We start from the raw sequence: 27,569 nt of genomic DNA on the forward strand, positions 1-27,569 counted from the left end.
TGAAAGCATATATTTGGGGACTGAATGGTGGTTTCATAACAGTTTGCTTTGTGTGGGTATAGTAGAGAAGCTTGAATCTTTGACTGGACTGGGTTGCTTGACGCGAGGACGTTTTGCTTCAAATCACAGACGCTTCCTCAGCTAAAATACTTGCTCTGGAAGTCTGACTTCTGTCTGACTCTTGTAGAGAAGAATAAAACAGAAGCCAACAACAGATGGAGTTTTAAACCTAACCAGACCCCTCCTACTGAGAGGCAGACTGCTATAGGCTAGTGACTAAACAATAGCTCTAATTAGCACCTATTGTGCTCTAGTTAGCACACCTAATGACAGGACAGCTGTCCCTCTAATGATGGGATGGATGCTTTTCTGATGGCTCCCTTGATGATGTGAATGACTTATTACCATGAACAAAAGACTGAAACTCCTTTGACATGAGTACCCCATTGTAAACAGGGGATAAAGTGTGTCTCAGACCTCATCCCCGGTTAAGGCTGGGTTTCAAATGTTTCACAAAGAATGCCTCCTTGACCCCTCTCTCAAACCATTGCTTCTCTCTGGCTAATATTTTAACTTCCTTGTCCTCAAACGTGTGGTTAGTGTCTTTCAGGGGGAGATGAACTGCAGACTGAGGTCCACTGGTGCCCTCTCTGCGGTGCTGGTATAGCCTTTTGTGTAAAGGTTGCTTCGTTTCACCTACGTAGTGTTCGTTACAGTTTTCCTGACATCTGATAGAATACACTACATTGCTCTGTTTGTAACTAGGGATCCTGTCCTTAGGGTGAACTAATTTCTGTCTTAAGGTGTTAACCGGTTTAAAATAAACTGGGATTTTGTGCTGTCTGAAGATCCTCTGTAGTTTTTCCTCTACTCCTGCTAAATAAGGGAGAGACACTCCTCTTCTTCTTGTCTCCGTCTCCTGTCTATCTGGTCTCTTTGTTCTCTGGGACTTCTGCACTTTGTCCAGGGACCTTCGTGGGTACCCACAAACTGTGAGGGCTTTCCGGACAAGTTGTTGTTCTTTAGCCCTTCCCTCTGCAGTTGTGGGCACCTGTAGGGCTCTGTGTTGAAGCGTCCTGATCACCCCGAGCTTGTGTTCAAGGGGGTGGTTTGAGCCAAAGAGCAGATATTGGTCAGTGTGAGTTGGTTTTCTGTAAACCCCTGTCTGGAGCTGCCTGTTCTCTCCAATCGTAACATCACAGTCCAAGAAGGCTAAATGGTTGTTTCTGGCATCCTCACGTGTGAACTTGATATTGGCGTCCACCGAGTTGATGTGTTCTGTAAAGTCCTCAACTTGCTGTTGCTTTATTTTAACTCATGTGTCATCAACATATCTGTGTGTTCATTTATGTGGGTATTCAAAATTTACTGGACCTAAAGCTAATGATGATTGCTAAAAGTGCTAACCAGTGCAAATTACAGAAAATGAAAATTTAATTGGGCATAAATATTGACACACGGACATCTTAAATAATACACTAAGACTATTAACCACACAGAAATCCATATTACAGGTGTTTGCAATAAAATACTCTACAACAACTAGCAGCCATGACTAGCAGCAGAGTTCTGAAAGTGAAGCTCTGAGTCTGAGCAAAGATCAGGGTCATCAGATGATGTCATACACAAGCAGGATGTGAAAGTGAAGAGGAAAACCTTGTGAAAACTCACACAGTGTGATACTGTAGTAAATTTGTCTGGAAAGCTGTTGTTGCTGACTGGAAAAACTCCGTACAGTCTAACTGTTGTCTGTTGCATCACCACACAGTTTCATAGTGATGTGGAACAGAGGATTTTTCTGGAAAAAAGATGACTTAAAATTTCACCTAGTTTGCCAGAAAATGCATGGCACTCAAGTCTAGTTATGATCAGGTTCCTTGATTTCACTCCACCAGCATCTGAGTTGTAATGTCTGTCTTTATGACTTCTCGCACTAGTCTCCTTGAAACATTATTACATTTAGTTTGCCCAATTACGTACCTATGGCCTCTGAAAATGGACAGACTGTTTTGTTTAAATGGACTTTAATTCCTAAATGGTCAATGCAATATTTTTGTTAAACCCCTTGAATTAAAACAGAAAGTCTACAGTACAAGCAGGTGTATTACAAAGTCAAAATGACAAAAATTGTCACTTTTAAACTACTTATGGATTCTGACTGTAAGTGTCTAAAATACTAAATTACGAGTCATGATATTAAAGGGAATGCAGTGAACAGTGAATGACAGTGACCTTGGACACAGTGTCACAGAGTACAGACAATATACACCCACGTAAACAGATGGATACAACATTTTTCAACAACTGCTGAAAATGAAAGAAGTAATGTTGCAGATTACTTCCAAAACTTAGCAAACAATAAGAGTGAAAGCACAAGCTGAAGCAGTAATGATGTGTAACATCATGCAGATGAATGCCAGGATGACAACAGTGATGTCCACAGCAAACAGCTGATTAATGTGAAAATTAATTTATCACAAATGTGTTATATATATATATACGAGGTCTGTGAGAAAACTATCCAACCTTTTTATTTTTTTCAAAAACTATATGGATTTGAATCATGTGCGCTTGCATCACACAAGCTTGAACCTTAGTGTGCATGCGTGAGTTTTTTCACGCCTGTCGGTTGCATCATTCGCCTGTGGGCAGGCTTTGAGTGAGCACTGGTCCACCCCCCTCGTTGGATTTTTATTGCCAGTGAAATGGCTGAGAGGCTGCCGCTTTGCTCCATGAAATTCTTTTCAGAAACTGTTAGAGACAGCCAGTTGGAAACCATTTGAAAGATTCAGATGGATTTCGGTGAAGATTCTGTCTGCGTCACACAGATTAAGGAGTGTTAAAACCTTTTTAAAGACGGCCCACAGCGGCAGGGGACGCGCCGCGCACCGAGCAGCCATCGACAGGCTGGAATGACCAGATCATTTCTAAACTGAAAGCTGTGTTGATCCGGGACATCGTGTGACTACCACAGAAATGGAAAGAGAGCTGGACATAGCACTTTTGTGGCACATTCCACTGTTACAGGAGATTTTGTAATGAAAGACATGCGGAGGATTTCGCGCGTCGGCACAGAGCCGCTCATGGTGCGCAAAAACAAAAAAAAACAAAAAAAAAACACCTCCGTGTTGGAAACCATTCAGAAGATTCACACGGCTTTTGATGGCTTTTCAGTCGAGTGAGTATCCGAGAAATTGTTTAATAGCTGGGCATGTTCCAACTTGTCCTGTGAGACTTCCAACACAGAGGTGTTGTTTGTCCAGCGGCTGTGAGCGGCTGCGTCCTGACGCGTGAATCCATCCGCACGTCTTTCATTACAAAATCTCCTTTAACAGTGGAATGTGCCGATAAAGTGCTGATCCCGACCTCTTCTGAAACTTCTCTGCTAGTCACACGACGTCCTGCATCAACAGAGCCTTAAATTTGGAAGTGATCTGCTCGTTCCAGCCTGTCGATGGCCGCTCGGGGCTCGGTGCGCCCTCCGCCGCCATGGGCCGTTTTTAATCCAGTTTTAATGGTCCTTAATCCATGTGATACCGACAGAATCTTCACCGAAATCCATCTGAATCTTTCGAATGGTTTCCAACTGGCTGTCTCTAACAGTTTCTGAAAAAAAATTCATGGAGCAAAGCGGCAGCCTCTCAGCCATTTCACTGACAACAAAAATCCGACGAGGGGGGTGGACCAGTGCTCACTCAAAGCCTGCCCACAGGCGAATGACACAACAGACAGGCGTGAAAAAACTCACGCATGCACACGAAGGTTCAAACTTGTCTGATGTAAGCGCACATTATTCAAATCCATATAGTTTTTGAAAAAAATAAAAAGGTCCGATACTTTTCTAACAGACCTCGTATATAAATACCTGGAGGGAGCACATGCATCGTGTGTCTGTGCATTGTATGTGTGCATGCTGTGGTTGTGCATTAGTGACTGCTGGACCTGCTGGGAGAAGTGGCAGCAAAGTCATCGTACTCAAATGTATTGGTGGGTGAGTGCTCAGGGCGACCCCCCTGGGAGAACGGGATGTCCGATGGACTAATCCCAAACTCTTTGACTCTACACAACAGCCACATACAGTGGAGCAGAGGACAGGAGACAACAGGGGAAAGGCAGCAAAATAGAGAGAGGGGACAGAAGAGTGTCAGAACTGCTACTAGTAGGCAGAGAATGTCACATCATCTTCTTGTGTTCCAAATTACAACAGCTACATTTAGTGGAAATCATTGTGGAAATGACCAAGTTTTTCAACTAATACAGTGCCTTGCAAAAGTATTTGGTCCCTTGGTATTTCATGCATTTTAATTTATTTATGCCATTTCAAATACAATAAGTAAATCAGGTTTCTCAATATAAAAAAATGTTTAAAATTGTGTTCCTTCAACTCAAACTGAAAACAAATCTCTCCAACTTGATATAACTTAATACATAAATATAAAAGCTAACATGATGGTTGCATAACTAGTAAGAAAGATTTTCTTTCACCAAAACATCAAATCTAGGCTTCCATCTCAGATGTACCTTCTGGCAAATTGTAGCTGAACTTTCAGGTCTTTTATTTAAGAAAATACTCCTCTATACCACTTTATCATGAAGCTGTATAAGTGGTGATGCAAAATGCAAAACTGTGCACAATTTCTCCAATCACAGCCAGAGAAGCCTATAACCTCTTCTGGGTTGTCTGTGTGTCTTGGTGGCTTTCCTCACTCTTCTCTTTCTTGCAGAGTCACTCAATTTTTGAGAACTGTCTGCTCCATACAGATTTACCATAGAGTGCCATAGTGTTTGCATTTCTTCATTCATTCATCCATCTTCTATCGCTTAGTCCAATTAAGGGTCAAGGGGGGCTGGAGACTTTCCCAGCAGCCATAGAGCGCGAGGCGGGGTACACCCAGGACAGGATGCCAGTCTGTCGCAGGGCCACAAATAGACAAACAAACACAGACACACCCACACACACACCTACGGACAATTTAAAGATCCCAATCCACCTAACCCGCATGTCTTTGGATGTGGGAGGAAACCGGAGCACCCGGAGGAAACCCACGCAAACACGGGGAGAACATGCAAACTCCACACAGAAAGGCCACGGGAATTGAACCCATGACCTTCTCGCTGTGAGGTAACAGTGCTAACCACTAAGCCACTGTGCTGCGCATTTCTTCATATTTTATGTAAATAAATTCCAAGACATATTCAGTGACTTGGAAATGTTCATGTATCCATCTCCTGACTTGTCTGAAGAAAACTGGCAATAAAGCTGATTATTTACAGGTATTATACCAAAGGGGCCCATTACTTATGCAACCATCATCTTGGCTTTTCTATTTTTTATTAATTTATATCAAGTTGTAGAGATTTGCATTCAGTTTGAGCTTAAGGAACATAATTTTCAGATTTTTATATTGAGAAACCTGATTTACTCTTTGTATTTGAAATGGCATAAATAAATTAAAATGCATGAAAAACCAAGGGGCCAAATACTTTTGCACTGTAACAGGATGTCGCTTCATTTCTGCAATTCAAAGCGCAGCTCAAATCACTGTAGCATGTCAGCATTCCCCACCTATTGGCGTAACGAAGCGTGTTGAGTGTGTTCTCACACGATGTCATACCAGGAGAGATTGTAGCAATCTGGGCAGAAAAAAAATCATTCAGATTAACAGGTTCTCCTAATAATCTGTGCACCTTGAGTGTTCAAGATGACAAAGTACTGACCATGCATGTGCGGGAATTTTCCCCGATGAAAGAGTCTCGTAGAACCTGAGTGAGTTTACTCGCTCTGAATGGTGTGTGAGGTTTGTTGCGACCGAGAGCCCTGATGCACTCCTAAAACCAACAGAGTGAAAATGCACTATATTACAACTGTAACACTAATAACAGAAGAAATGTTTGAAAGGAGCCCCTCCTTGACTCAATAAATAAATAAAAACAAAACAGTATTTCATGGTGCTCTATGGATGGGACACTGCATATCCAAAAAACAAGAAAAACTCCAAAGCACTCTGTTACAAATAGTTAAAAAGCCTTCATTTGATTGGGAAATTTAAACCATAAAAAACCTCGATGCATTTCTACATGTTTAATAACTGTTTCCTACAAATATTTTTAAGGTGCGTTTACACATAACCAAGACGCGTTACGAATGTCATTTTTCTGTCATTCGTGACGCATTCCTGACATTCTTAATCTGATTTAACGCATCTGAATAGGTTTCTTAATAGTGCATGTTGGTGCTTGATATTCTTGATATTCGTGGAGCATGTTTTTGCCTGTCAAAAAATCTTCCACGAATGTCACACACCACCCTCATTTCGTCTCACGTCGTGGAGGTCGCAACTGAGCGTATTGATCCGTCTTGATGAGTAGTGATCCTTAATAGAACGTGACAATGTTCGTAGTGATTCCTGTGATGGTTCTTGGAGCCCAAACTGTCACGCGTTATTACGAAGTGACATGGAAACTGTCAAGTTTTGACACGACTTGTAACGCGGCGTCACATTTCACTGCGCGCCACAACAAATCAGTTTTCTGTCACATGCGCACAATTAAACTCGGCTCCAAGTGTCGTTCCACAGTTCCTGCTGAAGCTCCTCAGGACGCTCCTGCAGGTGTTCCACCTGCTGTTGTAACCGATGAGTGGGAGAACGAGTCTGAGCCAGAGGAACCACAGGAGCGAGAGGAGACTCATGTGCAGCCAGACATCTCTGCACCTCCTCCAGTCCGGCGGAGGAAGAAGCGTGCGCACAATTAAACCCTGCTGCACCGCATTCAGTTTGATTGCTGACACCAAGTCGGCTAAAAGTCTCATTTCAGTGCTCTTCAGCGCGCTCCTGCAGGTGTTCCACCTGCTGCATGTGCCTGATGTCTGGGAAAATGCGCGAGACGAGAGCCGCATGAAGCCACACATCTGGCTCTGTCCTCCTCCTCTCTGCGCCACTCCATGGCACAGAGCCCAAATATGCATGCAGTCACAAAGTTCTTCTGAAAAACTGGAGCGATCTGAATTCGGTTGGATGAATATGGGTGTGTGTGGAGACAATTCACCTCATTCACAACGTGACAGAACTTAACGATGCGCTGTTACGCGCAATAGCGCGCAACACTATTCTTGACCGTGCGTAATGGTTCCTGATAATTCTCCAGCAACACGTGCCATTAATCGTAACGTGTGGTAACAGGTTGCAGCAGTTCCTGAGGACACCTGACACCTCTGCACCGAATCATCACATTCGTGATCAGCGTCCAAGAATGTGTACTTCGTGGCATTCGTGACTTGTTGTCGTTATGTGCAAACGCAGCATAAGACAACTTTATAGTTTTTTAGACTGTTCACAAGCAAACCTTACAACCTCAAGTGGCAGCAAATACTCTAATACTTCTGTCGACCTCCACCTTACTTCCCTGCCCTCGTACCTTCAGTGCAAGTAGGCTCTTGTTAATTTCAGCCCCTTCCAGACGTGTCTGCCGATCGGCACTAGATGTGTCGGCCCCCCTCTCATTTCCTGCGAGGTCAATGAGAGAGAACTTGCCATGCATCTTCCCCTTCCTCCGAAGAATAATCTGGAACACTGCATGACTGCGAGATGAGTGGGCGTTGGCTGAAGTCTGTCCTGATGTTCTGGAAGTGAGAAAATGGAGATGTGAAGTGGAGAAAAGGACAACAGATAAGGGTTTAGAATACTGCTTCTTATTTCGGGGCTCCAGTTAGGGGTCCCCATAGCAGATCACCCTCTAATGAAGAATTAGATCAATGAGGAATTACACGGGTCAAAATTTAAAAATGTCCCAACTGTACTGAAAGGTAGACCATATTATTTGTCTGATCATGAAGACTCCAAAAAGGTATAGTTTGAACTATCTACAACCGAATGTTATGGAGTTATGGGGTAAAAATGGCAAAAACAATGACAATTTCAGTTTGTACAGGGGTCAAAAGATAAAGTTGCTCGAATTTTGGTTAAAAAAAGTAACGCAGTTTATTTTGGCTGAGCTAACATTAATACAAAAATGGAATAATTTTCACAGTTTTGAATGCTTGGTGTCCAAAGTACACATCAAACAAAGTTGACGTCCATTGGATTCTATGACATATTACCCCGTAACATGATAACTAAGCATGACAGATGGTGCAAACTATTCCTTTTAAAACCCTATTAATGAAATCAATAATTTGCATCACTTTTTACCAAAATTGGAGCAACTTTAACTTTAATTTTTCAGTTTTTACAAACTGAAAATGACCTTTGTCATCCTTTTTGCTCTTTTTACCCTTAAATCAATAACATTCACTCCTTCATAGTCCAAACTATACCTTTTTGGAATCTTTATAATCAGACAAATAATGTGGTATACTTTTCAATACGAATGGAGCATTTTTTTTTCAATTTTCTTTTTGAAAAATGGCTGCCATTGGTGAAACAGAAAATTCATGATGGCCCAATATACAGTTTTATTTGGAATACCTTTGGCTATATGTGTCCCAAATTCTATGTTTTTATCCCAAAATACCCAATTATTAAAGAAATGTCAGCAAAGCTGCACCACTATTATACAGTGAATCCATAAAGTATTTACAGTCCTTCACTTTTTCGCATGTTATGTTACAGCCTTTCTCCTTTCTCTTTTTATTTAAACTTTATTGCTTCTCCCCCAATCACTCAGTTTAGAGAGGTGGGTAGCTTTGGGAAGAGTCCTGGTGGACCTGAATGTCTTCCATTTATGGATGATGGAGGCCACTGAGCTCATTGAGACCATCAAAGCAGCAGAAATGTTTCTGTACCCTTCCCCAAATTTGTGCCTCGAGACAATCCTGTCTCGGGGGTATACAGACAATTCCTTTGACTTCATGCTTGGTTTGTACTCTGACATGCACTGTCAACTGTGGGAAGTTATATGTAGACAGGTGTGTGCCTTTCCAAATCATGTCCAGTCAAGTAAGTTTACCCAAGATGGACTCCAATTAAGCTGTAGAAACAATCTCAAGGATGATCAGTGGAAACAGAGCTCTATTTTGACCTTCACGGCAAAGGCTGAGAAAGAAATTTGTCCATTATAATTAAAATCCGTTACATGTATAAAACGGACAAAATCCACTATACGTATAATATGGACAAAATCTGTTATATGTATAAAACAGACAAAATCTGTTTTTTTCTAAATCCATTGTGGAGTAGTACGTTAAAATCCTAAAGCCTGATTTATGCTTCTGCAACTCTGTAACCCTGTGGCCATGCAATGACGTCGTCATGCGCGTGACCCTTTTAAAGTTCTCCGTCACGTCTTTATGCAATTTGCCGCAGGAACAGCAGCTTTTTCTTGCTTACTTGGTCCCTCAACAAGCACCACTTCTTTATACAATCCTCAACCTTTATAAAACAGCTGAGTGGATCCTTGTCATTTGATTGGTGCTTTGTATGTCACATGACATGGATTATTCATCCCATTTGTGTTGCATTCCATTTAGAGTGCAATTTGGTTTCATTTAGCGTGCAAATTTGGTTCCATACGTTTAGTACCACTGCACTTTGAGCACACACACACACACACACACACACACACACACACACACACACACACACACACACACACACACACACACACACACAAAACAAATCCACTGCACTGTAAGTCGTCTGGAGGCATGAAGAGCTGTTCGGAGGAAGCTAGAATGAAAAGCTGGACTGAATTTCTGACATGATTTTTTTTTTGGAAGTACACATGCGCAGAAGTGCCGCTCTGCTTGTGTGAGTGTGCACGCACATGCTCACAGGCGATGATTTAATAGAGCTAATTGACAGTGCTAGTTCTTCTAACACACACACACCGCTGTAAGCCGTCTGGAGGCATGAAGAGCTGTTCGGATGAAAAGCTGACATGATTTTTCACTGGACTGAGGAACTACACGGGTCTTTTTTTTTTTTTTTTTTTTTGGAAGTTCGAAGTCAGTGCACAGCATCACCAGACTACACATTACAATTTGGACTCCTATTTAAAGTTTGTGTTGGACTTTAGCAGCAGTGGAACACCAAAATGTAAGTGCCTTTTCTGTTGTTCATAAATTAATAAAATATGAAATGACAAGGATCTATTTTAGCCTTATATAAAACAAATAATGAATGCAATTACATTCTTTCAATGGTACGAATATTTCATGAGGTGAAAGCTGGAACATCCCATTCAACGAGGCGAACTCATAAACATTCATTATTTGAATAACAAACCAATGATACAGTACGTACAATTTTCCTCCATGAATTGCTGGTCATTTGAGCATCTTTTTCTGACTCTGTTGTGAAGTTGGTCATATTTGTGGACTTTTCTGCCAAACGTATTTGTCAAATGATCAAAATATAATCAGCAGGTGCACTGCAAAAACTTTTAAGATGTGACAGGAAAGGAAGTAGTGAAAACATAAAGGTGACAAATTACAGCCCTCTGTGGTCTCAGTCACTTAGCAAGTGCCGGAGAGGATCCACAGCCAAGCAGAGGGCTCTGATCTAAAGCGGCTTGCTTCATCACACCCAGGGATATGTGTGAAACTTAACATCATATTGCAGAGCAGGCAGCAAGCAACATTTTGCTAATAAACACCCTGCCTTGTTTGGGTGCTGGGTATGAGCACGGTTTGAGAAAATTCAGCTTTTAATCACAGAAATACGGTATCCACTTTCCTCGAATCGGTGAGTGTCAGTGCTGAACTTCATTTCATACCTCTGTTACTGGGCATGTCCAGATTGCTTAGTGCGGTATATGTGAGGGGTTTTTTAAAGAAAATGCACTGCGATCGGGAGGGATGTTTTGTCCGACGTGAGCGAAAATCCATTATACAAAATCCGTTATTTACAGTGTTTATTAAATGGAAAACCATACAAAAGCATTGGACTTTTGCTTTTGACCAGTGAGTGTGAATATCCGGTTTATACAATGACGGTTTAGGCAAGTTTTACTCTATCTTCATTCCACCACCAAGTATCTGTCTTCCTTGATCTGTCCAGATATCACACTCAGGACCTTCCTAACTGTCTCCCTTACCACATCTGCAGTACTTTTCCAGTTGTACATAATCGCTTCATCTCCATCTAGTGCCAGGCTCAACTCCTCCCTAAATTTCACACAAAAGTATTCCTCCTTCAGCTGCCACCATCTAATCCTTTGTCCAGCTCTCACCCTCTTCCTCTTTTTCACTTCCAAAGTCATCCCACAATCCACCATCCGATGCCGTCTAGTTACACCCTCCCCTGCCACCAACTTATGGTTTACAGTTTCTTTTAGGTTTCATCTCCAACAAAGAATGTAGTTCACCTGTGTGCACCTTCCTCCTCTCTTATATGTCATCCTGTGCTCCTGCTTCTTCCTAAAACAAGTATTCACTACGGCCATTTTCATCCTTTTGCAAAATCTATCACCATCCTTCCACATTCCTCTCGTTGATACCACATCCATCCATCACTTCCTGAACGCCTCAGTTCCCTTCACCAATATACCCATTGAAGTCTGCTCCAATCACCAGTCTTTCATGACTGGGTGTATATATATATATATATATATATATATATATATATATCAGGCCGGGCATTTTTAACCAAGACCAGGCCACCACCAGGTATCAAAGGGGAAAAAAATTAAGCCTGCTGTGACATTGTGTTTGTTTTTTTGTTTTTTTTTGGTCCCTTAACCGATCAATGTGCACCAGGAGACACATACATTTTAACACTATAAGAAGCATTATGAAAAGTTCTCCCGAAATACAGTTATCATAGGCTTATCAAAAGTACGATCTATTGACAGTGGGTCACATTACTTTTTAGACATAATAAGCCGTCATTTCATTCAGCCTTGTTACTTAAATTTAGAAATAGAAATTATATAAAAACATTTGTTATAGAAGTACTGTAGGCTATACTATAAATAATATATCATTACTTGTGTGATACAATTCATCAAATAAAGCAAGAAATGACTGGACCAATGACTGGATACAAAGGTTGAACTTTTGAAACTGCAATACACAAAAAGGCCATAAACAATTGTCTATCTCACAACAAGCTACAAGTAACATCAAGGATTTCTTTTATTACCAATTTGTGTTGCTAATCAACTTAGAGAATGACTCTCAATTTAAAGTAAAATGTTAGGTATGTGAAATTATGCCAGGACTTGGGAAAATACATTTTAGACAGGGACGCCGTTATACCACACCACCGCACCGCAGACTGTGCAAAACAGCATACTTCGTATGACTGACGCACGGCCGTCACACAAATAGAATAAAGAAACAACCTGGCGGCGACAGCATGGTAGCTAGCCATGCACACCATTTGCACAGGTTACATTGCTAGGCTAGGTTACGTGACTGGCAGAGTTAGCACGAACGAAAATAATATCCAACCTTAATTCATATCTGAGTGACCCAGTTAGACAGCACGTTACTTCGGACCAGAAGATCAGAATGTCTCTCTCACACACAGATGTCTGATTTATGAACAAGTTAGGTTGCTGTTCATCAATTAATAGCTGAAGTTAACCTTCACTTACCGTCATGGCCGCAGTGGTCCCCGCCTCACTTTATAGTCACCCTTTCTTGACTTCAATGAAAATATATACTTGTTTTATAAAAAGTAAAATAAAGACCTCTTTCTTGACCTCATATTTGACTGTTGACAGCACTGTAACAGTAAAACTTGTAATTTCTAACCTACATTGTTAATAAATGTAACTATTAAATTCTTTCTAACATTTTTCTAACATTTAAATTTTCTCTAAACATTTTACTTGTCGAAATTATTATTATTTTAAGTAGTATTAGTAGTTGTACTAAAAAAAGGCTTCAAAACTGGACCTTTAATCTAGGGGTGTTGTGAGGGGGGGACATCCTTGTCCCACGCCCCCATTCCATCTGGATTCGCCCCTGCTTTGGTGTTTGAGCACGAAGAATGGATAACATTTATTTATGCAGAAAACATGACCAGATTTACAGGTAAAAAAGTTTTACTGTGTTTTCACATCATGTGGCCACCAGAAAGAGAGTTAATAGTGTTAGTTGTTGACGCGTTGTGGAGGATTAGCTGTTTTAACGTGCAGATACGGAGCGGCTCAGCTCAGCTCTAAATAAAGGAGGAAAAAAGCATAGAAATGTCTTTGTAAAGCTCAGTGCAGGTGTGTTGTTATCACCGCGCTTTAAGAGGTGACGACGAGTCGTAGCTGCTACAAAAAAAACAAAAAAAAAAAAACAAAAAAAAAACCGCGGATGAAAAGCTCACAGCTTGCTTTACTTCGTGTTAAAAAAAAAAAAAAAAAAAATCCGCAGGCCAGTAGGCCATCAGGCCAGCGGGCAAATACCCAGTGTGCAATACTATCAGTCCAGCGGTGCTGATGACATTCATCACCCCTTCAAGTACCCAACTTCACACTCATCACCATGTCAGACACTCACTTATCTGCCAACACACTCTTAAAATACTCTTCCTTTAACCCCTATACCATTTCTCCTCCTATCTACACCATGATGCAACAACTTGAAGCCAACTCCGATGCTCTTGATAGTACTTCCCTTCCACTTAATCTCTTGAACACATAGTATTTCTAGCTTGCTCATCTCCATCATGTCAGCCATGTTTCTCCCTTTACCAGTCACACTGTCAACATTCAAAGTCCTAACTCTCACTTCCACACTCCACTTCCACACTAAATTTCTTCCTCTCCTGCTGCCTTTGGAGACACTCTACACACAACAGCTGCCCAATTTCAGCTGGCACCAGCAACCCTCCTCATTTACATGGACTTGGGAATGGCACTGAAACTGTACTAGCAGCACAGCCAATGCGACCGAGTTAAGGGTTTAGAACACAGATAGTAAGTAAAATGTAAAAATAACCTTGGTTCATTATTTGTCATCAATATAAGTTAAGCAATCTGACCAGTTATTTGTTATTAGGTTACTAAAGATGTATTCATATGATTTTTTTTTGGGGGGGGTGACTATCATGTGAAGCACCAGTTAAGAATATATTGAAGTGAAACAGCTGGGGCCAGGTCATACCTGCAGTTGTTGCCCATTTCTATCAGTTTCAGGACATCCTCCGTGCACCTGACCTCCTTCTCCTGAAGCCCCACAACTTGCACTTGCTGTTTGCCATCCTCCAGCACTCTCAGCTTAGCTTTACGATTCAGCAGGTCAAACACCTAACAATACAAACAGTCATAAAACTTGTGCAAAAATTGCAGGACCTCAGGTTTGGGACAGCAGGTCTGCAATGTTTAAGAAGTACATTTTAAATCATGAGAACCAGCTATTCTGGACAGTTCTGTTGGTTTATTTTGCTGTATATAGTAAAGTTAACTGTGCAAAGCTACAGCTGATACTCCTTTTCCTGAACATGCTCCACCATAACAGCATTTCAACATAAAAGCGGTGACCAAAAAACAGCCAAGACTTTTACTTTGACAGCAACACATCACTGTAGCAATTGAATGTTTGTAACTTAACAGTGCTTCACCAATGTTTGCAATATTTCCTACACACCAGGATCTCCAGCCTTGCTCCTGGAGATATTTTCCATGTCAACCTGCTCCAGCTACACAAGCAGTGCAGACCTGTCTTAGAGAATTAGCAGTGGGTGGAGCAAGGAGAGTTGGAAAAATGCAGGACTGGTGATCTCCAGAAGCAGGGTTGATGACCCCTGACGCACACAGATTGTTGTGTGGGCCGCTGAAGAGGAGGTACTGCTGGCCCACTACCAAAGGGCGCCCTGCCTGAAGTGCAGGCTTCAGGCACAAGAGGGCGCTGCCGCTGCACAAGAACAGCCAGAGGTGACAGCTGTCACCCATCAACTGTGACAGCTGTCACCCATCAACTGTGACAGCTGTCACCCATCAACTGTGACAGCTGTCACCAATCACCAGGTCATCAACCACACTATACAAGCCGGACGACATCTCCACCTCGTCGCCGAGATCTCGTCTACCTACGAGGTAAAACTCTCAGCCGTTATTGTGCCGAACGCACGTAATCTGTTTTGGAGACTTTTGCAGACTTACCTGGTGATTACTCTCAGCCGGAGCTGGGGTTTGCGGATTGTGGAGGAGTCGACGCTCTTCACTCCTCACACCAAACCAGATAAGTACCGTATTTTCCGGACTATATGTCGCACCGGAGTATAAGTCGCACCAGCCACTTTATCCATTATAAAGAAAAATAAACCATAAATAAGTCGCACCACAGTATAAGTCGCACCAGCCACTTTATCATTATAAAGAAAAATAAACCATAAATAAGTTGCACTGGACTATAAGTCCCATGGACATACAGGTATGTTAACATGAAAAGTTCAGATGATAATATTGTGACGGCTACAGTTTTCAGATGCATATTTCACCAGTCGTAACTTACAATCTGCAGAGTATGATTTTCTTTTTGGTGGCATTTTTTCGGGCCTTCTCCGTTGTCTTGTTAAGTTATCAGTAACGTTGAAATTTTTATTTTTCTATGGTAGTCAGAAGTCGCACGAACAGTCACACAAGCCTTGAGTGCCCTCTCGTGAGCTGCATTTTACCTACAGATATGTTTGTATTTTGCGGACCACATTGCGAGCCGAACCATGCAGCACCTACCTGCGCAGCTCATGACCACCCAGCGTTGTCGATCCAGCTCCTTCCAAGTGCAGACGCTAATCCTCCGCCGTCGCTCAGTGCTCCCATGCAGCTCTGAGCGTCAACTCTGCTCACACTGATATCCAAGGGTTGAAGCTGTTTTGTTAAACGTCCCGGAATAAACACCATGTTCGTCTGCTTCAAACGCTATTCACAATCTTCGACGCCAGCTCCTTCCAAGTGCACACACTAGTCCTCCGCCGTCGCTCACCCGGTGCTCCCACACAGCTCTCAGCGTCAACTTAAACACTCTGCTCACACTGATATCCAAGGGTTGAAGCTGTTTTGTTCGCCATGCCGGAATAACAGCAAGCACCGTATTCGTCAGCTTCACACGCTGTGGGTGAGGTGAGGAATACGCGTCCAACGTTCTGTTCTCTGATTGGTTATCGCGACCAGCGTGACTTATAGGACGGCCGCCATACTACAGTGTCCATGATGCATTGCATTTCCTTTTCTGGTGGCCATTTTAAAACATAGATCGACTCTGTCACGTAAAATTGTTTTGTTACAGTAAATTAATTGAGATCCTACCGGTATATTTTTCATTTATAAGTCGCACCGGAGTATAGGTCGCACCCCCGGCCAAAACATGTAAAAAAGTGCGACTTATAGTCCGGAAAATACGGTAGTTACTCAGGCTCTGCACGTACTGTGTACTTGTTTTGAAGGTGGAGGTGTCTTTCCCACCTTAACAGAAACCATTGTTCCAGCTGACTGTTTACTGGGTGTGTTTCCACACACTCATTTTATCTGTTCCTCTGCTTCCTGCCAGGAGTACCAGATCCGACAGTCGTAGACGGTGACCACCTGGGGACTCAGGACTTGGCGGCTCCAGTATCCTTCGGGTTCGGTGGCAGTGGAAGTCGTGTGGGATCCGGTTCTTCTCGGGACGGACGTCTCCTATCCTCGAGCCTGCCCACACGTCACCTTGTACATTTTGATTGTAACCCAAATTCTGTTTGTCTGTATTCTCGTTGTGCACATTTCACAACAGTAAAGTGTTGTATTTTGGCTCATCTATTGTCCATTCATTTACGCCCCGTTGTGGGTCCGTGTCATTACACTTTCCCAACAGGATATCTCGGCCAATCGTCATGAATTCCGAGGGGCGGCAACCATCGAGTGAACGACCAATGGAACAGCAGGGTGCACAGGCATCAGCAGGAGGCGTGGTTGGTGAGTTGCAGCAAATCCTCACCGGCTTCACTGCTCGATTAGATTTTATGACCGAGCAGAACGTAATACTCAATCGCAGGATGGAGGCTCTCACCGCGCAGGTGGAAGCGTGCGCACAGGGCGCAGCTGCAGCTTCTCCTCCTGCTGTCCTGGTGCCGAATACAGACGTTCCTTTGGTCATTCAACGAACCCCCCCACCATCCCCTGAAGCATTCATAAGCCCCCCGGAACCGTACGGGGGCTGTGTGGAGACGTGTGCGGACTTTTTAATGCAGTGTTCGCTCGTCTTTGCACAGCGTCCCGTGATGTACGCGTCAGACTCCAGTCGGGTGGCTTATGTAATTAATTTGCTTCGAGGTGAGGCACGCGCCTGGGCTACGGCGCTGTGGGAACACAACTCACGGCTCCTATTGACGTATTCTGGGTTTGTGAGGGAGTTCAGAACAGTATTTGATCACCCAAACAGAGACGAGACTGCTTCAACAGCGCTGCTGTCAATGAGACAGGGGCGTCGAAGTGCAGCTGAGTATGCGGTCGACTTCCGCATCGCGGCTGCGAGGTCCGGCTAGAATACCGGTGCACTCCGCGCCGCCTTCGTAAACGGACTGTCGTCAGTCCTGAAGGAGCATCTGGTGGCTAAGGATGAGCCGCGGGATTTAGATGGGCTTATTGATCTGGTCATACGATTAGACAATCGGCTAGAGGAACGCCGTCAGGAGCGAGACGAAGGACGTGGCCGGGTACGCGCCATCCCTCTCCCTTCCGGGTCCGAAAAGGTTCCGCCCTCCCCACGCTCCACTGCCTCAGCGCTCCGTGTGGCGACAGCTCCTCCTGCTGACGATGCTATGGACATGAGCAGGGCTAAAGTCAGAGCTACTAACAGACAAAGGAGACTGGCCCACGGGGAGTGCTTTATCTGCGGCTCAAGCGAGCATCAGGAGAGAGACTGCCCCAAACGGTTAAACACCAACGCCCGCTCTTAGAAACTGGGCTAAGGGTGAGCCAAGAAATTCACGTGGGACAAACCCGTCTTTCTGCACGCCTCCCAGTTACGATCCTGAGTGGGGATCTAACCCTTCAGGCCCCTGCACTGGTGGACAGGGGAAGCTGCAACAGTTCCTCGGCTTTGCGAATTTCTACAGGAGGTTCATTAAGGGCTATAGTCAGGTAGTTAGCCCCCTGACAGCTCTGACCTCCTCCAAAGTACCATTTACCTGGTCGGATCGGTGCGAGGCCGCGTTTAGGGAGTTGAAACGCAAGTTTTCGACTGCACCAGTTCTGGTGCAGCCCAATCCTAGCCGCCAGTTTGTGGTAGAAGTGGATGCCTTGGACTCAGGGATAGGAGCCGTGCTGTCCCAGAGCGGGGAGTCCGATCAGATTCTCCATCCTTGTGCCTATTTTTCACGCAGGTTGACCTCAGCTGAGCGGAACTATGACGTGGGCAATCAGGAACTCCTCGCGGTGAAAGAGGCTCTTGAGGAGTGGAGACATCTGTTAGAGGGAGCCGCGGTACCATTTACGGTTTTCACGGACCACCGGAACCTGGTGTATATCAGGACCGCCAAGCAGCTGAACCCCAGGCAAGCCCGCTGGTCATTGTTCTTCAGGCGTTTTGACTTCCGGATCACCTACCACCCCGGGACCAAGAACCAAAGATCGGATGCCCTGTCCCGGGTTCACGAAGTCAAAACTGAGCTGTCGGATCCGCCGGAATCCATCCTACCTGAGTCCACTATCGTGGCCACCCTCACCTGGGATGTGGAGAAGACTGTCCGGGAGGCCCTGGCACGGAACCCAGACCCAGGTAACGGACCAAAGAACCGCCTCTACATCCCACCAGAGGCCAGAGCTGCAGTCCTGGACTTCTGTCACGGTGCCAAACTCTCCTGTCATCCAGGGGTGCAAAGGACCATGGCAGTGGTCCGGCAGCGCTTCTGGTGGGCGTCCATGGAAGCCGACGTCCGGGACTATGTCCAGGCCTGTACCACCTGTGCCAGGGGTAAAGCTGACCATCAACGGGCACAGGGACTCCTCCAGCCGTTACCTGTGCCCCATCGCCCCTGGTCCCACATCGGCACGGGCCTCCCGCCGTCCCAGGGCATGACTACCATCTTCACGATAGTGGACCGGTTCTCCAAGGCGGCCCACTTCGTGGCCCTCCCGAAGCTCCCTACGGCCCAGGAGACAGCAGACCTCCTGGTCCACCATGTCGTGCGTCTGCATGGGATACCTGCTGACATCGTCTCAGATCGAGGTCCCCAGTTCTCCTCTCAAGTCTGGAGGAGTTTCTGCCGAGAACTGGGGGCCACCGTGAGCCTCTCGTCCGGGTATCACCCGCAGAGCAAAGGACAGGCAGAACGGGCCAACCAAGAACTGGAGCAAACCCTACGCTGTGTGACGTCCACGCACCCGACGGCCTGGAGTGAACATCTGGCCTGGATCGAGTACGCGCATAACAGCCAGGTGTCCTCTGCCACCGGCCTCTCCCCATTTGAGGTGTGTCTGGGGTACCAGCCCCCATTGTTTCCCGTGGTGGAGGGAGAGGTCGGTGTGCCCTCGGTCCCGGCCCATCTGCGGAGATGCCGTCGGGTGTGGCGCACCGCCCGTTCTGCCTTGTTGAAAGCCTGGATGAGCGCTAAAGCACATGCAGATCGCCGGCGTTCCCCGGCCCCTGCATACCAGCCCGGGCAGGAGGTATGGCTTTCCACGAAAGACGTTCCTCTACAAGTGGACTCACCGAAACTTAAAGACAGATACATTGAACCGTTTAAGATCCTCAAAGTCATCAGTCCTGCCGCAGTGAAGCTCCAGCTCCCAGCTTCACTGTGAATCCACCCGGTTTTTCATGTCTCCAGAGTGAAACCATATTGCACCTCACCCCTCTGTGCTCCTGGACCGGCGCCGCCTCCTGCTCGGATCATCGACGGCGAGCCGGCGTGGACTGTGCGTCGGCTCCTGGACGTCCGCCGGAAGGGTCGGGGTTTCCAGTACTTGGTGGACTGGGAGGGGTACGGACCTGAGGAACGCTCCTGGGTGAAGAGGAGCTTCATCCTGGACCCGGCCCTCCTGGCCGATTTCTACCACCGTCATCCCGACAAGCCTGGTCGGGTGCCAGGAGGTGCCCGTTGGGGGGGGGGGGGGGGGGGGGGTCCTGTTGTGTGGGCCGCTGAAGAGGAGGTACTGCTGGCCCACTACCAAAGGGCGCGCTGCCTTAAGTGCGGGCTTCAGGCACGAGAGGGCGCTGCCGCTGCACAAGAACAGCCGGAGGTGACAGCTGTCACTCATCAACTGTGGCAGTTGTCACCAATCACCAGGTCATCAACCACACTATACAAGCCAGACGACATCTCCACCTCGTCGCCGAGATATCGTCTACCTACGAGGTAAAACTCTCAGCCGTTATTGTGCCGAACGCACGTAATCTGTTTTTGAGACTTTTGCAGACTTACCTGGTGATTACTCTCAGCCGGAGCTGGGGTTTGCGGATTGTGGAGGAGTCGACGCTCTTCACTCCTCACACCAAACCTGATAAGTAGTTATTCAGGCTCTGCACGTACTGTGTACTTGTTTCGAAGGTGGAGGTGTCTTTCCCACCTTAACAGAAACCATTGTTCCAGCTGACTGTTTACTGGGTGTGTTTCCACACACTCATATCTGTTCCTCTGCTTCCTGCCAGCAGTACCAGATCCGACAGTCGGAGACGGTGACCACCTGGGGACTCAGGATTTGGCGGCTCCAGTATCCTTCGGGTTCGGTGGCAATGGAAGTCGTGTGGGATCCGGTTCTTCTTGGGACGGACGTCTCCTATCCTCGAGCCTGCCCACATGTCACCTTGTACATTTTGATTGTAACCCAAATTCTGTGTTTGTCTGTATTCTCGTTGTGCACATTTCACAACAGTAAAGTGTTGTATTTTGGCTCATCTATTGTCCGTTCATTTACGCCCCCTGTTGTGGGTCCGTGTCATTACACTTTCCCAACACAGATATATGCGAGTATTTAGCAAACAACAGCCAGGAACTTATGAGCCTGACAACCATGCCAACAAGGCAATCTGATGGAAAACACCATTTTATTTAAGGAATAAACATTCACAAAACAATTATCATATTTCTTTTCTGCTTTTATTTACCTTTCCACTGTATATTTCAAAGAAGGTTGAGTACACTTGTAAATCTAATTTTTTGTAGTTGGGTTTCTTCAACATGAGAAATACATCCCGAGCTGCAAGAAAAGAAAAGAAAGCTCTGAAAATCCACACATAGCAAATCTGAAATATACAGTAACTGACAACTATTTGCAACTGTTTATTATTAGATACAAAATGACACAATCACTTACCAGCTAATGCATAAATTCCTTTAGAGCAGTCTTGGTTCTTTCCAGCAAAATCTCCACCCATAGTCTATAATGCAAACTGAAACTTACTAACTGCATTCTATGAAGAATAATTTAAAGAAAGAAAAAAGTGAAATCTTCAAGCAGAAAACAAAAAAAACCCTTCACTCTATCACAGTAAATTATGCAACAGTGATGTTCCACCCAGCTATGCAGCAGACAATAACATCTTCAGTGTCTTATTACTGTAAACTTGGCTCTGGAAAGAGCTACTGCATGTAACTTACATGCGTTTTTCCACTTCCTGTCTGTCCGTATGCAAAGCAGGTGGCCATGCCCCTCTCAAAAATAGTCTCCACCAGAGGTCTGGCGGTAAACCTGCAACACCAAGAACAGATTCATGAACTACTCAGTGTGTAAAAACAAGACATTACTTGTAATATAAGAAACTAGGGATGTCCCAATCTGCTTGGATACGACCAGTATCAGGCAGATAAAGGTATTTTTTGATTGTTTGTAGCAGTTTAATTACATCTGAGTCATCAAATAAGTGAGGTGCATTCCCTCTGCTTCACCTTAGAAGCTCAGGATGAAAGGAAGGAAAAAAAAACGCTGGTTGCTGCTTCACTTCAGAGCCATGCACAGTGCTCATCTTAAAAGCAATTTAGTACTCTTTAAATATGCAACAAGCCTAATTTTATTCACACAGATCAACATGTTCAACAGTCTTGCTGTTTGATAAGCGAGTAGTATAACACAGCACTCACTGCTGCCATGGTGAGTTTCAAAAATAAATTTTACATTGCTTAAAATACACACCCGACCTGTTTCTGATGGATGGTGAATGTGATGTGACCCTCAAGTTGAAAGAGTTCTGCATGCCTTCCTTATTAAAGGTCAACTTTTGAAAAATTTGAAAGACACTTTTTACATACAACAAAAATAACAGTAATAATAATAAATGTATTTTTAACAGCTAAAATATAATTTAGTCTGAGTGTTCCAATTTTACTGCTACAATTCTGCATTAAGAGAAATTGATGAGACATTAAAATCTGTTAACTTCTTTTTATATTTAAATAACCGAATACAAGCAATAAGAATCAGTTTGGATTGAAGGTGTTTTTTAATGCCTGGCAGAGTTGTTAAAGTGACAAGCATATATACAAAGGACTGACTTTAATGTGCTTTCATTCTGTTCTGAGCAAGCATCATATTGATGAAAATACAAGTATCAGATCAGAATTCAAATCAGATTGTGACCAAAAAAAAAAAAAACTTGATTGGGACATCCCAATTAGAAACACATTTATACACCTTTTAGTTCAGGAAATAAAAGTAGCTTTCTCAGTGGTGGGCACAGTTCCGATAATCCGATAACCAATAATTATCTAAGATAATGTTTTCATTATCAGATTATCTTTTTTAGATAACTTTAAAAACCATTATCAGACCAATTATCTTGCGATAAATTTTTGTCCAATAATTTTTAGACCGATAACATGGCAAATAAAGCTGAACAGCTACAAATATTTATAAAACTTAAAATCAGTTGAGCACCTACCTGTTAAATGTTTCGTAGCTGATGTGTAGTTCTACCTTCTGCAAAACAGAGAAGAGCTGCTTTAAGAAGAAACCGCTCTATCCTCTGCAGTCAAAGGAGAACTGGTCCCCCCCCCAAAAATAATAATAATAATTTATTTTAAGCCCATACTGATACACGCGGGCAATATCATCCAAGTCATCCAGAAGCATAAATTTTTAACTTATGGTTCAACTTTTAACCAAACTAATATCAGACAAGTTATTTAAATTGTCATGTCTGAAGTTTTATAAAGTGAAAATATCAGATATGTTTTAGTTTTAAAGTAATGCGCTAATTTTTAAGGTTTAAGTGTGGATATATGCTGTGCCCAGCAGCGCATTATGGGTAGGATAGGGTAATCTCAGTACCTTCACGACATGAGAAATGCATTTGAAACACTCTGATCAGGCTCCACGGACAACAGCATTAACCTCTAGTGCCTAAAAGTCTTGTGAATATATTCTCTGGGTTTATAGACGCTGGTATTGTGTCTGCGTTTATTAAATTCCACGCATCTTAAATGTAGCAGACATGGAATATTTGGAATTTTGTTTTGGCAAGTTTTCAAGGTCTCTACTGCCATCTACTGGCCAGTAGTGTTCATTCGCCCTAGTGACGTATCCCATAATGCCTTGTGTGCAAGAGAGTCGCTGCAGTCAAACAATATAGAGAATCAACACGATGACAGTTGTAAATTAATATTATACTACAAAAACGTAATTTTTTTTATGCTTTTCATCACGTTAATAAGAGACTGCTGCATGATACCCTGAAAACTTGCTAAAACAATTCTAACAAATAATCCGTGTCTGTTACGTTTAATCTGCGTGGAATTTAATAAACGCAAACCGAATTTCAGACATATTATATATATTAGTCTCGAACAAAGAGGACAAACAGTGTTGTAAAGAACAATAATCAAGACGTTAAACAGCAAACTTCACTTTCCCCCAGAACGACATGATCAGGAAGCAATTGTAGCTCACAGCAGCTCCCATTGAAAATAACAGAGAGACAGCCTGTGATTCTCGCATGTTTACATAACATAAACACAACAACAACGTCTATAAACCAAGAGAATATATTCACGAGAGTTTTAGGCACAATATAAAAATAGTTTTATGTTGCGATGTTAATGGTGTTGTCTGTGTGCAGCGGTTAAAGTGCAGCATGATCACAGCGTCTCAATGCAGTTCTCAATGTTACTTAGATCTCGCAGCGCGGTGACCTCTCCGAGGTTTTGCGGGATTTGAAATGTCAATAGGGCGAATAGCCAACATTTATGTGTCAAGACAACATTGAGTGCATGTTTTACAATATAATAAAATGTGCACACAACATCATAAAACATGCGCACATTCTCTCCACAAAACATTTTACGATGACATTTCCAGGGCTCAGTAAAAATGCCTGTTTTTACAAATAAAAAAATGGAATATTTTACAAAAGCACATTTATCTGTAAACACCAACACATGACAAACGTCACATTAACGTGCTGGTTTACATAATGAATGACTGAACCAATTAGTGTTTAGCAGAGGCACATTTTACCCAGAATCCTTTGCAATCTGTCTGTGTTTGTTACAAAACCTCAGAATTAGTGCATTATTCAACATTAGAAGATATATGCTATATTTTAACTTTGTACAAATGACAGAATTGACATTAATGGAGTTATTCTATCTGTATTAATGTTATTTATAAATCAAAACCATAAGTCAGTACTACTTTATTTTCCAAGACCTCCGCCTGACCGGAGCATTGTGACTGGGTAGAGAGCTGGGCTTTGTGGCTGCTCTCAGCTTGCGTCTGTGCTGGAAGCCAAGTAGTAAACAAGAGCTTCCAGCAGGGGGCAAGATGTTCAAAGACAGAAGTGTGGGCTCATTGTTTGGGTCTGTTGTCGCTTTTGATGCTACCAGAAGCGATCGTGGTGTTAAAACTCAAATTCAGTTTATTAGTAGTTGCAAATGTACCAGAGACAATACTGGAATTTATCAGTTATCTGTAACTTCTGATAGATTTTTGGGTGGTTTATCATTTTCTTTATCAAAGATAACTTTTCAGTTATCTGATTATCAAAGTTAATTTTTTGGTTATCTGTGCCCACCACTGAGCATTCTCATAGATAGTTTGTAGTCAGGTGACACTTTGAACAGTACAATGGACTGGGCCAAATGTGAGCCACCCCTAACCAGACAAACCTGTAAACCATCTCGTTGGTGGTGTTGTCATCAAAGGCATAGTCAAATCGAAAGGTCTGATTCTCCAGGTAACGCGTCAGGTCTACCTTTTGTTTAGGTTCATGAACCATCACTACATCTTTACTGGGAATGGTGATCACATCCAAATCCTTCATAGCCAACTCTGAAACAGAGGCACAAACATTTGCAGTCGCACCAACAAGATATACAGATAAACATACAATTTTGTTTGGAGTAAAACAGTACATCAACAATGTGATGTGATGTTTTTTCACAAAAAACACAATGCCTCTGCCATCAGAAAATCTTACCTTTCTTGTTAAGTGGACGTTTTCTCACGCAGACACATATTCTGTGCTCTTCAATCTATTCAACGAAAAGAAAAAAGACATTTCATTATAATGTTACTGCAAGTAAACATGTTAAAAATAGAATGGCAATACTCACCAGGTCTGCTGCGGTCAGGGGCCGATAGTCCAGACTGGCTCGGAAATCTCTGATCATGTACATAATCTCATAGTTGGGGATGGTGGTATCCACTTCCTGAGGAACAATAAGAGAGGGAATGTGACACAAAAAGCTTCTGAATTATTCAAACCAAAAATGATATTCATGTGTTTTAATTAACCATCTTATCATTGTTAATGTCAAATGTAATGAGACTCCAATATCTGTAACAAAAACAAAGCAGAAATAACATCAACTAACCTGAGCTCTTTTCTCCCTGAGCTCCTGTTGCTGGAGCCGACGTCTCTCCCTCTTTTCCTGTAGTTTCTCCACTTCCTTCACACAGTTTGACTTCCTCCTCGCTGCCACAAACACAAAATAGTCATTCTGCTGACTTTCACATGCCATGCCAACAGCCTTCCTTTGTAATGAGAGCGCTTCCTCTTTCAATGCCTATTTCAATCCATTTCTTCCACCTTTGAGCATCATCTCTCTTTTTTGTTCCCTTGCATTCCGTTGATCCTCTTTCAAACCATACACTATGGGGGGCCTCAGGCTAGATCTAACAAAGCGAAACAATGACAGCACTCAAAGACAGAACAGGATGGAGCGACTGGCACACAGTGTCTCCAGTACAGCTGCTCTATTTCAATTACCAACAAAAGACCTTGAGAGGCTGTCCAAAATGTGCTTTCTTCTTTAGCCATTTTTAAAATCTGCATGGTAGAACACAAAAGTGGATACTCTCCACAAAAAATGTCACCCATCAAGGTCGATATGTGACTGTTTTTACTGAAATTGAAGTAGCAGATGGTCTCATTTCAGGTGTGATTAGAAAATATTTTCAGTGATTAAAAAGAACAATTCCAAATTCCCCCAGCACAGCACACCCAAAGATTAGTGTTGTTTTCAATCACAAACCACAAGTTACCATGATAAAAGATCACAGGTTAGAAAAAGTGAGTAGAAGCCACTTTTGATTCCTTGCAAAGACTCCTAAAACCAGATTAACCTTGGTTTGCTGCTACAGTCCCCAGCTTCCCAGAGCAAAGCCTGGCTGAAACCCTGTAGTAAAGCCCTGGCCTGAGTCCCCATAGAACCCAGACTATAAGGGGAGAGGAATTAATAATCTGCTCTAATCTAGGAGAAGACGAAGATCTGGGTGAGCACTGGGACAAGGCAAAGTCAGAGGGAAGAAGAGAGAAGAACTAAAATGTGCTGCTGGATTTTAATTTTGATTCTGCAGAATTCAAAGAATGAAATGTTGTTGCATTCAAATAGCACCACTGTTCATTATTTATTTATTTATTTTAATTGTCTGTGGCCTGGACAATCAGTCTCCAAGATTCACTACCATGGTCATGAATTAAATGTGGCAGACATAAAACTACAGGGCTATGAGATTCTGTGAGGGACTCTACTGAAATCACCATGAAACCTTTAGGGTAAGGGGAACATGCAGGTGATACGTACAAAGCTGTCCAGACTCTTTTCTGGATATCAGATGATGTGAGGATTCTGTGATAAACATGTTGTTAATGAAAACATGATATTAAATAAAATCAAGGCAATGTTTTCTCTCAAAGGAAAACTGTATTTTTCTTTTTTCTTTCCCAAAACACATCTGCATTTTGCATTTGAACATGGCAAAATATCTAGGCCTTGGGGCAACAATCTCTGGCAAAGGTAAGCAACGGTATAGCAAAGGTAAGAAATAACAAAATGACAAATGATCAAGTTAAAAAGCGTGGATTGTTTTACCATTCTGAAGCTGCTGTTGCGTCTGAGCTTGTGTGACCTGAGAAGGCTGCTGGGGGGGAGGTGGCGGTGCTGGCTCTGGTTGTTGTGGCTGAGGGACTCTAGCCCGGGTCGGAATAACTTCAGAACCAAGAAAAGTTAGACAGTCTTTTAATCCAGACCCAAATCATACAAGTCTTTGTCTCTCTTTAAAAAGAACAGAGCTTGTTAAAATCTTAAAATTAACCTTGTAAACATGAAATGTAGTTTCAAGACTAGAACATTGTCTGGAAGATTGTCCAGTCACATCAAACTGGCTTGGTAACACCTCTGTATCCACCAGGAAGACAGAGGACCTGGCTGAGGACAGGGACGCGTGGGTTGAGCTGCTTGGTCTACAGCCACCGCGAACCAGATAAGCAGCAGAGA

General features: G+C 43.4%; 2 protein-coding genes and 1 long non-coding RNA gene across 8 annotated transcripts in view; 1 reads left to right on the plus strand and 2 right to left on the minus strand.

The window, feature by feature from the left end:
* The window catches only part of LOC117510476 (betaine--homocysteine S-methyltransferase 1-like), a 366,504-nt gene that overhangs the window by 187,776 nt on the left and 151,159 nt on the right, over positions 1-27,569 (minus strand).
* LOC117510474 (kinesin-like protein KIF2A) overlaps positions 1-27,569 on the minus strand; it is a 104,483-nt gene that overhangs the window by 20,564 nt on the left and 56,350 nt on the right. Inside the window, exons 5-18 of one of the 6 annotated variants that reach the window (XM_034170198.1) lie at positions 27,165-27,281; positions 26,877-26,921; positions 25,665-25,765; positions 25,404-25,499; positions 25,268-25,322; positions 24,957-25,119; positions 21,456-21,546; positions 21,172-21,235; positions 20,963-21,054; positions 14,042-14,184; positions 7,417-7,621; positions 5,719-5,829; positions 5,567-5,634; positions 3,976-4,059 (exon numbers count right to left, since the gene is read on the minus strand). In XM_034170198.1, the coding sequence (XP_034026089.1) occupies positions 3,976-4,059; positions 5,567-5,634; positions 5,719-5,829; positions 7,417-7,621; positions 14,042-14,184; positions 20,963-21,054; positions 21,172-21,235; positions 21,456-21,546; positions 24,957-25,119; positions 25,268-25,322; positions 25,404-25,499; positions 25,665-25,765; positions 26,877-26,921; positions 27,165-27,281 (1,435 nt within the window). Of the gene's footprint in view, positions 1-3,942; positions 4,060-5,566; positions 5,635-5,718; positions 5,830-7,416; positions 7,622-14,041; positions 14,185-20,962; positions 21,055-21,171; positions 21,236-21,455; positions 21,547-24,956; positions 25,120-25,267; positions 25,323-25,403; positions 25,500-25,664; positions 25,766-26,876; positions 26,922-27,164; positions 27,282-27,569 lie in introns of all 6 variants that reach the window. The other 5 variants (XM_034170197.1, XM_034170201.1, XM_034170200.1 and 2 more) reach the window with 5 other exon arrangements.
* LOC117510480 lies at positions 1,758-14,685 on the plus strand. The gene is made up of 3 exons (XR_004560736.1): positions 1,758-1,767; positions 3,336-3,341; positions 14,607-14,685. It is a non-coding gene; the product is annotated as an uncharacterized LOC117510480 (long non-coding RNA).

Source organism: Thalassophryne amazonica, chromosome 5 (genome assembly GCF_902500255.1).
Source record: "Thalassophryne amazonica chromosome 5, fThaAma1.1, whole genome shotgun sequence".
Taxonomy (NCBI): domain Eukaryota; kingdom Metazoa; phylum Chordata; class Actinopteri; order Batrachoidiformes; family Batrachoididae; genus Thalassophryne; species Thalassophryne amazonica.